The following is a 12,174-nucleotide window of genomic DNA, read 5'->3' on the forward strand; positions in this document are numbered from 1 at the left end:
TTAAGAACACTCAGGTCCTGATCTATTAAGTGTTTTAAACCTTCCATCCTTTATCCAAACAAGCAAGCAGTACTAATTATAATACAACTGATCTTTGTTGGAAAGAGGTCTGCTTTGGTTCAAAAGGTGACCTTGAACTCTCATGCCCCTTTGCTCATTAACAGAATATAGACAAGCCCCTTAGCGCCTTAATGAATATAATTATCTTCCTAAGACAGAGGTGAAGGGCTGAGGAAATTAATTTAAGAAGTGTTTAACTGCAAATCAAGCCTTAAGTAAGTTATGCTGTCTGTTTTAAGATCAAATAAAATAGTTATATTTTTCAACGTTATTGTTAGACCAATCACAGGTCTCTGCTTCTGTGTTTGGAGGGGCAGATGAGAAGCTTAGTAGTTGAAGCATTCGATTGTCATGCAGAAAACCCAGGTTCAGTTCTCACGTGGGTCCAAAATGTGAAGCAAATTTCTAGCATCCCCCACAGTCATTTTGTTTGAATATTACTGAAAGCAGTCTAAAACTAGCTCACTCACTGAATCCTATAATGGTGCTAAGATTGTTCAACTCTGAGACCACATTGTGGGAACCCCTTGTGTCCTGATTAATACAGGAGAAGAATGTAGTAAGTCATGTCCAAGTTTAGTATGCAGAATTGGTCAAAGAATCTCAATTATTTTATATCTGAGTGTTGTCTAAAGAAAAAGCAAATAATCTCCAGTCTTGTCATCTAGTGAATGGATCCTTTGGACAAAACATTCAGGGTTATCTTTCCAAAGTTTAGTAATGAGGTCATTGTTTAGTATCACCCCACTATTCTTTATCATCTTCAGAACATCGCCACATATTGTTTAGATGTCAATGTTTGTTTTGAGAAGGGAATACTTCTGGCTGCCAGATGGAAGTCTTGGCTATTTTCACTATATATTCTCAGCTAAAGATGCCTATGTTTGTTCGAAGCAGAAATTACATACAGCAACCAGACAGCCATCTTGGCATTTTTATGAATGTATTTTTTCCCCAAAAGATGTTCATTAGTTTCAAGCAGAAATTTTATGTGGCCACCAGAGGGCGATTTTTTGTATTATTCCTAAAATGTAATGGTTTGTGATGCTGAAAAGTTCTGAGGATACATTGTACAGCACTGCCTGATAGTCACATCATCAGCCAATCATGACTGAATGCAGTCTTTGGAAAACAAATATGGCTGTTGTCAGCCATCTTGTTAAAACAATACAACTACTGAGCTCACCTCAGATTTGAAATATTGTTGTTGAGAAAGATAGTGATTTTGTCTCTCTTGTGCAAATACAGAATATAACAAAAAGGATATTGTCCAACAGATAGAAATATGAGAATGTTTATGGTCGGGATGACTGCATTGGGGGTGTAGTTAATTATGTCCATTAGCTAGATGTTCATAGAATTGTCTGTTACTTCAGAGGAGGAAACTCTTGTGAAAAGTTATCAATCAGAATCTGGCTGTGCAGTATTTAATGGTCAAATACCAGGAGGTCAAATTCAGACAACTGAAAAGCGTTACTTCCTGCATTGATCAGGAAATGAAATGAAGATTGTTCTTGCAAACAAAAGCTACATGCAGGAAAACATTGCTCTAAAAATGACACATAAAGCATGATGCTAACAGTCTGAAATACATCATCAGAAAATAAAAGGACATGCCAGCTTGTATCTGATCAAAAACTATTCTCCACTCAAGGTACTCACCTTTTGCTTGGTCTGTTGCCATGACAACAGCAGGGGAGACAAACAGCAGAAGCCTTATGTACATTGTTTTAGAGTTCCTTTGCCATGTCTGTTTATTTAAGCTATGTTTATGATGTGATGCTGTTACTGCTAGCTACCTGCTGAATGTGATATATTTTATGTATTGAGATTTTTATGGACTTACTCAAGATTTATTCCAATAATAGCAAGCGTTTGGGGATTTCCCATCATTTGTTATGTTGTCAGCTTCCAGATGTGAAATTTGCAAAAGAAAATCATTAAGAGTTGGAACACAGTGCAGATCTTACCATTGGACACAAACTATTGAAGACATTTTTGTCATCATACACATGAAATTTGGGATAAAAATTCACAAACTGGATTTAGATTATTGGAAATGTTAAAATTGCACACATCCTGAAATGTTCAAAATGGGACTTATTCAAATATGTTACCTTGTTAACAGTTATTTCAAGGTTGTTTATACTTTCTTTTTTATCATTTTATGGACGGGTTCAGTGTTAGCCCTAGACATGAAAATTTATGAGTCATCATGACTCCCTAGAGTCATGGATATGTGTTTGGGAATCAACTTCGGTATGGAACTTTCATCAAGACATAAACTATGATTGTTTAATAGCTATGTAAAAAAGGTAAAGCTGGTCAGGTATTTAATCGGCACTGAGCAAGAATCAAGAATTCCCAACAAAAAGATAGTAGTCTGGACCAAGATACTTTTTAGGGACTACATTCAGTATGTCTAAATCTGTTGAACAGTTTGGTTTGAGAAATATCAGTGAGAAGTATGTCATGTTCATAGTGCCAAGAATATCCAGTGGCATCAACCATATTTTGTATTTATCAGTGTCAGTTTATTTTTTACTTGTTGTTTCGTGGAATATCTGTATGTATGATGATAGCTTGAACCAAAATTCAGAAATGTTAAATTCTTGCTGCTGCTGTTGCTTCGTGATCATTACTTGTTAGTGTAAATACTATAAACTGGTGCTGTAGGCCTGAGCTTGACAAGGGGAGATAACTACCACAAGGGGAGACAACTACATCCACATAAAAATCTTTCCTTTTGTTTCAGAGATGTTCAATTCAAATTTCAGATTGTTATCGCTTTACTCCTATTTAACTGACCACTAAATAGCTGGATTATTCATCATGACCTATCACAACTCTATACTTAACTTTCAAATGGCATGGTGCTACGACCACTTAGTGGATTGAATCCCAGGTGAAGACAATGCTTGTCGGCTTGATGTCCATTGTGATAGTGGCTTGACAAGGGGAGATAACCACTACAAAGGGAGACAACTATGTCTGCATATAAAAAAAAAATTTCTCTCCATTTTAATGATATTAAATTCCAAGTTTCAGATAGTTATTCCCTTTAATTCTATTTATATGAAAGTCTCCTTGATTTAGAGTCCAGACTAAGACAATGCTTGTCAGCTATGTGTATGTGTGACAGTGGGTCCATTTTTGCCATGAAAGTATGTCCTGTGCAATGTTTTGTACAAACCTATCCATAAAGTTATATGTTAACTCTGAGAGTAGTTTAGATTTAAGATGTCTTGTAAATATGTATGTAAACAATTACTGGAATATAATTCATAACCGATTGCTTCTATCGTTGCTCACATCAAGAAATATATTTTAGAATTTTAGATCTGGTTTAGACTCGAGTTATTTGTAACTGCAATATTGTTGAAAACAGTGTAAAATGACAAACAATAAAATACAGTACAAGCAGAAATGTTTGATTTTTTTACACTGGCTCGGACTGATTAAAAAGTCAGTTTTGGTTTTGACAACCTGCAACGATTCAAGCAATCTTGTTATAGTTACTGCTTGATTTTATGAAGCAGTCAACACGAAATTGCTTTCTTCAGTTTTGAAAGGTACAATGAACAAGGTGAGCTACAGGGCCCCATTTCACAAAGATATAGTTGCACTATGACTGTCACAAGTCTAGGTCAGTGTATAGGTGGTTTGTCACTTGTAGCGCCACAAAAGCTGTGTGAAGTGGGCCCTGGTCACAAAGGTATGCCGCCATATTGGTGTGCGTGTCCTGACAATCTACAAGAACAGCAGATCTGGACAGTGCTCCTGGAAATCCTGCTCTCACTGAAGAAGAGCGTGAAGATGTAGGGATTCTGATAATCAAAAGATGTTACAATGCTGTTTTGCATGTCCATATTTTAGATATTGTTGAAAGTTGTTATATTACTTGTGTTTGTAAATATCCTTGATCGTCTGCATTGTTTTGCATCCTTAGTTTGCATCCTGCTTGAGTGTACATACTGTCTGATGTCATGGCTACCAGTAAATTACGCCATTTAACAATCTTGCATCTCGTCCATTAAATGTATTTAATCAAAGTGGAATTTTGTATTGTTTGTGTAAGAGAAAAAGTTGAGTGATGTATACAATCCATTTGCATTCAAATGAGATTAAATAACTCAAAATAGGAATAAGTGCACAAACCAAATGAACACATGGTCCTGAAACCACTGTACTTAACAGGATCTGAAATCTGATCTTTTATGATTATCACAGTAAACGTTATGTAAGAAACAGTCATATAACTTTGTTCTATTTTCATTACACCAAGGGGTGACCATTTCCTTACCAGCGCTGGTAGGGGTGGAGTTGCAAGTGTGTGTCAGCGCTGTTCCACCAGCCTTTTGTCACTCCTCTGTGTGAAGAGTAATAGCAGAACAGTATTACATATTATGATTGATCATAAAACGTCAGATTCAGATCCTCTTGGATTTCAGGACTGTGCGTCTCTGTTTGGTACACTTATCCCCATTTCAAGTTACCAAATTATTCATCGTACTCAAAATGAACCCCAAGAGACAAAAGACACAACTAAGCAAAGTGTCCAGCAATCAGGGAAGGTCAACAACAAATTCTCAGTTGTCTACATTGTGACAGTCTAAGTAAACTTCGTCTCAGTGTATTTTGTCACACTCCACCACTGAGTCTAATGAAACCTAGTAGAAGGTCGCGTCAGGTAACCTTTGAGCTACTTATAACCGTCCAATCAAACGTGAGGCGGTTAAATAGATTTAACCAATCAAACAACGGCTACTATTTAGGGATCGGAGGGACTTTCAAAATATTCAAGTTACTGTCACTGATCTCTCGACAAACACAAATCTGTATATAACAGTTATTTGACAAGGCTGTATATACACTTTGGGGGTTCTGTTGACATGGTTACCATTAGCCAATATTTCCACAAGACGACATCCTTGAATATTGCCAAAAACACTATTTTCAGGGACTGTTTACTCACCATTGTCATGGTTGTAACGTGCACCGTGTGCATCACCCGGAAGGGATCGTACACTAAATAGCATTCGGAATCGTTCGGGTACGAACCATTTCGAGATAAAAAGTTCAAAAGGTATGTGCGAATGTCCACTTTCGCAATTTGGTAAGCTGTGTTCTCATTGGTCAATCTCAAAGGTTACCTGACATGACCTCCCATAAGGTTTTGTTGGACTCAGTGGTGGAGTGTAACAAAAAGTACTGAGGATAAGTTTACTTAGACTGACATTGTGAGCAAGGATTTTCACTGGATAAGAAAGGCACATATCGATTTCATTCAGGACTTTTATTGAGAAAGGAAAGTGTAAGACAGTACAGCCAGACTACTGCAGAGTGCAGTTAATTTCTTCCATCACTTTCACAGAAAATGAAGCAGTCCATAAGACATCACAAACTGATATCCATTACTATTAAGGGAATCGGAATATGCTATAAAGAAACATTGAGACTCTGCCATCCAGCTGTTAAAAGGTACATGAAAAAGGCTGTAGAAATGATGCTTGGGTTACTATGGTGACAACACTGACAATCCATTTCTGATGGAGATGATGACGACACCAAGACGCTGAATATGTAGATACTGGTTCCAGTGGTTATCTTATCCACGCGGCTGGACCTAGTTAATCCGAATCAGCTCCACGTCGAATATCAGAGTAGCATTAGGTGGGATAGTGGCATGGTCAAGGAGAAGAAATTAATAGTATTAAACATCAAAATGTGTACTGATCAATGCTAACAGCTTGAAGGTCACTTGTGTTTCATTTTAGCACCAGACTAGCACTTAAACCTTTTCAACATTAATCAAACTGGCAAACACTGCACCTTTAAAATCGTCTCAGCAATGAACCCTGAACTTCATGTGATATGTGATGTGCACTGTACACAGAAACTTATACCATCAAACTGACTTTAATGCAAATTGTGTTTTCCTTAGATTCAGAATCATTGTGCTTAAAGAATGTCTCAAATATCAGAAGAGCTTATAAGGAAGCATTTTCTGCGATGTTATATCTGTGTATGCAATCCAGCTGATGTGTTCTGTTTTGTTCCTTAACTTGGCACTTGGCAGTATTTCAGCCATACAATACCAGCCTGCATAAAATCAAGATCAGACAACCTTATGACTAACACAAGCAATTATCCCTCCAGGGTGCAAAGATCCACTTGACACTAGGTCACAGAGAAGAACCACAAAATCCATATGAAAAGTGTGATTTGTTTAAGCAGTGTAGGTTTTGTGAGAGTGCGTGCAGAAATAAAATTATAAATTAGTAGTTCAAATCATTTGCGTGTGAAATGTTCATTACAATCCAGAAACATTTCAAAATTTCTTCTTTTTTTTTTCATATGTGGCTGTTTTAATGTATTCTTTATATTTAAGCACATCAAAATCTATGCATCCAAAACATACTCGCTAAAGAATGTTTGTGTATTTTATTTTGTTTTTGCCTGAAAAATGCAGGTTTCTGCCTTAACACAATCACTGTTTAAGGCCTCGCTTCTGCAAATCGAGTCTCGAGCAGACAATTCAGTGATCAACATCATTAGTATCAATCTATAAATTTGGGATACGATAACATGTCAACCAAGTCAGCAAGCCTGACCACACGATCCTGTTAATCGCCTCTTGTGACAAGCAGGGGTTGCTGAAGACCAATTCTAACCCAGAACCCCAACAGCGCATACCATTTAGTAAAGGATATACTCCGGCAGCACCAGCAGCTCCATATCCATAGTCTGGACTAATGGTCAGTCTAGCCTTCTCACCTACAGTCATCTGAAACAGGAATTGAGTGAGTGAGTTTAGTTTTATTCCGCACTCAGCAATGTTCAAGCTATGTGGCTGCGGTCTGTAAATTATTGAGTCTGGACCAGACAAACCAGTGATCAAGAACATGAGCATCGATCTGTGCAATTGGGGACTGATGACGCTGTCAACCAGGTCAGCGAATCTGACCACCCGATCCGTTAGTCGTCTCTTAAGACAAGCATAGTTCCTTTTTATGGCAAGCATGGGTGTTGAATGGGTTAATTTTGTTGATTTTCACTAGAAACTAACAGTTATGTCACGATTTACAGTCACTTACTACCAAAATCTACTTTTTTAAAGAAAATAACTGAAGATAACTTGTGGTGATGTGTATCGTGTAATTCCAAACTATTGCAATACGTATCAATGCTATCATATCATGAAATTTCTTTATCATCACACCTCTAGTTGTATGAGACACATTACATCAGTTCAAGAAAGCAGATTTGGTTGAACACTGGTTCTCATCGTGTATCTTATCTCCCATGGGATTCTTTGTGAATCTAGTTACCATAGAAACATGAGTGAGAGTTTAGTTTTACGCTGCACTCAGCAACATTGCAGCTATGTGGAGGTGGCCTTGAAATAATCAAGTTTGGATCAGACAATCAAGTGATCAACAGTATAAGCATTTATCTACACAAATGGGAATTGGTGACATGTCCACCAAATCAGCAAGCCTGACCATCTGATCCTGTCAGTCACCTCGTAAGACAGACATGGGTTATTGAAGATCAATTCTAACACAGATCTTCACAGGTCGCAGGAACACGACATCGAACAAGCTGCAAATGTTACTTTGGGTGAATGCTCTGGGTAGTTACTCAACTGAGTTTTCAAATCAATATTTTCTACACATCTGAAAAATACAGCTCTTAGTAACTGGGTCACTGTGATCAGTTGCCCATATAATGCACAAATGTTCTGCATATCAAGAACACAGATCCGTGTTTCCACATACCTGTACAACTGCCTCATCCCAGCCTGAAACAAACAAATACCACGTTCTGAGTAAACCATTGTTTAAAGGCTCATGATACAAGACAATTTACACAAAAATGTTTCTTCAGTCCTGTATTTGAAGGACCCTGGGATTCATACTACTAATTTTCAGGAGTCCTGGACTACAAAAAGGGGGTCCCACACACTTAACCATTATTCCTTCCACTATTTTGTATCATTGCAATTCAGTTCTTGTTATTGTATTGTGTATCATGATCATCACATTGATGGCAATGGTACAGTTATTACATTTGAAATGATACCACTACCCACTCAGAAACAAACTCTGAGATAACTATTCACTTGATCGACATTTTACGAAAAGTATTCGGATGTTTCCTGCGTCCCTATGGACACGCTATTAAATTTTGTTGCGTCCATTGAAAGTTTTAATGCATGTGGGACACAGGAACTTGCATCCCATAAATCCCTGGTTTGTTCACTCCTGCATCAAAGTATATGCAAAATTACCTAGTTATTTGTTGTCAAAAACGTTAATAACAATTTTTTCAAGTTGATACAAATTCTCCATTATTTTTAGATTGTCAAAGATTAGTATAATCAGCATAAAATCCCCAAATTTTGGTTTCTCCGTAATTTACCATTTTTCACTGATTGAAATTATAAAATAAATGAACCTGGGTTCTGACACAACCAGTAAAATGAGAGACAAGGTAAATCATAAAGTATGATGATACAAACTGCTGCAACCATGTTACTGTCAGACTGTGTTGTTACACCTCTTACTATCTTGTTGATTTGTTACAGTCACAGTACACTGGCTATTTCGAGAGAGGGAGTGATTTTAGTTTTATGTGGCACTCAGCAATATTCCAGCTTTATGGTGGTTGTCTGTAAATAAGAGAGTCCGGACCAGACAATCAAGTGATCAACAGGATGAGCAATGACGTGTCAACCAAGTCAGCAAGCCTGACCACCTGATCCTGTTCGTCTCCTCATACGACAAGCTTAGTCACCAAGCATGGGTTGCTGAAGACCTATTCCACCCCAAACCTCGACAGTCTGATGGCTATTTTAAACAACAGCACTTGGCAGATGAGAAACTCCTGATCTTAAGTGTCGGTACAAATGGATCATCTACATGAGTTTGGTACAATTATCGAGTGAGAAAAAAACCTCTGTATTTAAAATCTGTGCCATTCATTGCTAAACTTTACCTCTCAATATACTGCAATAATAATACCTGTCTTGCCATATATTCCAATAGAAATTTTGGGCCAATGTTTAAAACTACTTACCTCTTATAACTTGTCCTACACCGATATTGCATTGAAAAGGCTTGCCTCGATCTCGTGAAGAGTCAAACTTCTGGCCATTCGTTAAAGTTCCTGACAAATAAACATGCATCAGTGTTACCCTATCATACAACATATCTAATGACAAATTTCACACCACCAAGTCACCATGTGTATATTGAAGAACGGTGTCTTAAATCACAAAGTCACCATATGGATATTGAAGGAATGTGTCCTACACAACAAAGTCAAAATTGTATACTGAAGGAATGTGTCTCACACCACCAAGTCACCATGTGTATATTGAAGGACAGTGTCTCAAATCACAAAGTCACCATATGGATATTGAAGGATTGTGTCCTACACAACAAAGTCAAAATTGTATACTGAAGGAATGTGTCTCACACCACCAAGTCACCATGTGTATATTGGAGGACGGTGTCTCACACCACCAAGTCACAGTGTATATTGGAGGACGGTGTCTCACACCACCAAGTCACCATGTGTATATTGGAGGACGGTGTCTCACACCACCAAGTCACCATGTGTATACCGAAGGACAGTGTCTCACACCAAGTCACCATATGTATTTTGAAAGGAGTCTCACACCACCAAGTCATCATGTGTGTATTGAAGGACGATGTCTCACCTCACAAAGTCACCATGTGTATAGTGACTGTCTCGCACACCCAGTCACCATGTGTATCATGAAGGAAGGGGAAAAGAGTTCTTTCCATTGCACCATAACTTTCTTCCGCAGATTTAGTGGGGGGTGGGGGGTGCTCTTGGTTTTTGTGAGCATTCATGTTAGGCTTTGTTAATAATTTTAGCATATATCAATGGTACTTAGGACATAACTGAATACTAGGCAATTCAACTCACCAGTATAATGCATAGTGACCTTATCACCTTTTTTAGGATAGTTGGCGCCTGTAAAAAAAACCGGATAAGTTGAGATTTAACAGAAACTTGACTGTCCATTTACACAGATACTTCTAAGCATCTTACGTCCACGGATTAAAACATGCCAGTTTGCTTATAACGCCTATTAAACGTTTCCATTGTGCTAGTCACGTCTTTAGTTAGCTCGTACAGTATAACTGAACGCTCATTAAATGTCAACTCTGGCTGGGGAAACTAGCCCATAAACTGAGAAACATCACTCTGCGTGATCTCGGAGGCTTTGATTACAATTTACTTGACATGCATAAAAACGAGAAAGATCGCATAAATAAAATTCGATCTATTTCGAGTCAACGCGGGAACAGGATATAAAGAAATCACCAATGCCGCATGGCCATGGCACCTTGGTTTTTCGCTAAGTATGTAACTACCGGTGAATGCCTGTGTGAAAACAGTCTGAACATATCTCTTTAGGTTAATATTTGTCCAAATCAACCATACCATCGCCAGGTTGGATAACTACTTTCTCTACACCCATGGTAAGCTTTGATGCCAGCGAATTTGTTCAATGGAGTCTGAAAGGAAGGAATTTGAGTTATTTCCCTTGGTATTATAAATAACAGGTTCTCACAGGAAGCTGTTTACGTGAAGTATTCAAGTCAATCACATTTTGAAATGTGGTATCAGCGCCCCCTGTCGATAGAATGTGCGCACTACGAAAAGACAAGTCCTGCTCACTGTTAATATGATTTCACGGCTGAGCAGTTCTTATAGTCACATCTCCATATGATATAATGTTTAAATAAATATTTTTACGTTAATATTATGATAAACTATTTTGAATGGCTACCTGATCCTTTTCTACGCGTCTGACTCACCCTAGACCATAGAGAATATATAGAAAAACATACATAAAGATGTATCTTTGATTTCAGTAGGGTTTTTTTCCAAATCTTCGTAAATACTTAATCGAAAACGTCTACTTACATTCACACGTTCCACCCACCTGAGTTGTGTCATATAGCTGACCATTCAACTATGCAATTATCCGACGTTTAAAAAGGCATTTGTGAAAATACTACCATTACTTATATCACAACATCCGAGTTAGATTTTGTCTTCGTTGATTCATGCTTGTCAATAGAGTCGACTAGCGGGATCAGGTGCATGGTCCGGCTGGCCGACTTGGCTGACACATGCTATGGTATAACAGTTGCATAAATCTATTCTGATGCTGTTGATCACTGGATTGTCTGATCCTGACTTCATTATTTACAGACCTCCGCCATTATAGCTGAGTATTTCTGAGTGCGACATTAAACAATGAAGAAACAAACAAACAAACAAACAAACAAACAAACAAACAAACAAACAGATGACTATTTTGCTACCATTATAAAAAAGCTCAGGCTTACACATGAGCTTTGCTCTGAAACTTGGGCTCAACATCATTGCTATCTAAATCTGTAAATATAAAGCTAGCTTAGGCTAACACGAGGAAAATGGCTTGCTACGCGCCCGTTTTGTGTTTTGTGACGTTATACGGCCACTTAGCTGCTTACTACTCATACCTAATGTAACCCTCCACACACAATATTTCCACCATACCTGCAGACTCAACATATGTCATATTTGGGATTTCACTTTCTTAGTAAAGTACAGATTCTAGAACTTTTTTGGCTGAGTCCCATCCGGCATTCGAACTCGCACCCTCAGAGTCAGGCACCTACTCAGTAATCGCCAGCACACAAAGTCAACCGCCTAACCCGCTCAGGAACTACTTAGAAAGTGAAATCCCAAATATGACATATGTTGCATTTGACCACTTTCTAAATGGAATCGTGTAATCATAGCTTTCGGCCATGGGAGCCGTGCCAATTCACACGTATCAGAGGGGTACACAAAGTACGTAGTGTAGACTACCAGTTGTCCCACTGTCAATTTTGTGGAAGTCGCGGTGGCTGAGCGGGCTAGGCGCCTGACATTGTGTGCTGGCGATTAGGTGCCTGACTCGAAGGGTGCGGGTTCGAATCCCGGATGGGAATCAACCAAATAAAAGTACTAGAATCTGTACTTTACTAAGAAAGTGAAATCCCAGATATGACATCTTGCATTCGACCACTTACTAAATGG

The 12,174-nt window shown here is 38.2% G+C and overlaps 1 protein-coding gene across 1 annotated transcript; it reads right to left on the reverse strand.

Moving 5' to 3' along the window:
• Positions 1-5,337: 5,337 nt before the first annotated feature.
• Positions 5,338-10,640, reverse strand: LOC137290773 (uncharacterized). Its single transcript, XM_067821888.1, has 6 exons — positions 10,543-10,640; positions 10,021-10,068; positions 9,142-9,231; positions 7,842-7,864; positions 6,774-6,847; positions 5,338-5,741 (listed from the first exon to the last, which is right to left on the reverse strand). The coding sequence occupies exons 1-6, from the start codon at positions 10,577-10,579 to the stop codon at positions 5,687-5,689; spliced, it is 327 nt and encodes a 108-aa protein (XP_067677989.1). The 5' UTR covers positions 10,580-10,640; the 3' UTR covers positions 5,338-5,686.
• Positions 10,641-12,174: the final 1,534 nt, after the last annotated feature.

The sequence above is a fragment of the Haliotis asinina genome, chromosome 7 (assembly GCF_037392515.1).
Source record: "Haliotis asinina isolate JCU_RB_2024 chromosome 7, JCU_Hal_asi_v2, whole genome shotgun sequence".
In the NCBI taxonomy this organism is placed as follows: Eukaryota; Metazoa; Mollusca; class Gastropoda; order Lepetellida; family Haliotidae; genus Haliotis; species Haliotis asinina.

Coding starts and splice junctions, on each gene's coding strand:
- LOC137290773 (XM_067821888.1), bottom strand. CDS start 10,579: ATGGGTGTAGAGAAAGTAGTTATCCAACCTGGCGATG. Junction 9,232..10,020: donor GGTCACTATGCATTATACTG/GTGAGTTGAATT, acceptor TTTATTTGTCAG/GAACTTTAACGAATGGCCAG. Junction 6,848..7,841: donor GGGATGAGGCAGTTGTACAG/GTATGTGGAAAC, acceptor TTCCTGTTTCAG/ATGACTGTAGGTGAGAAGGC.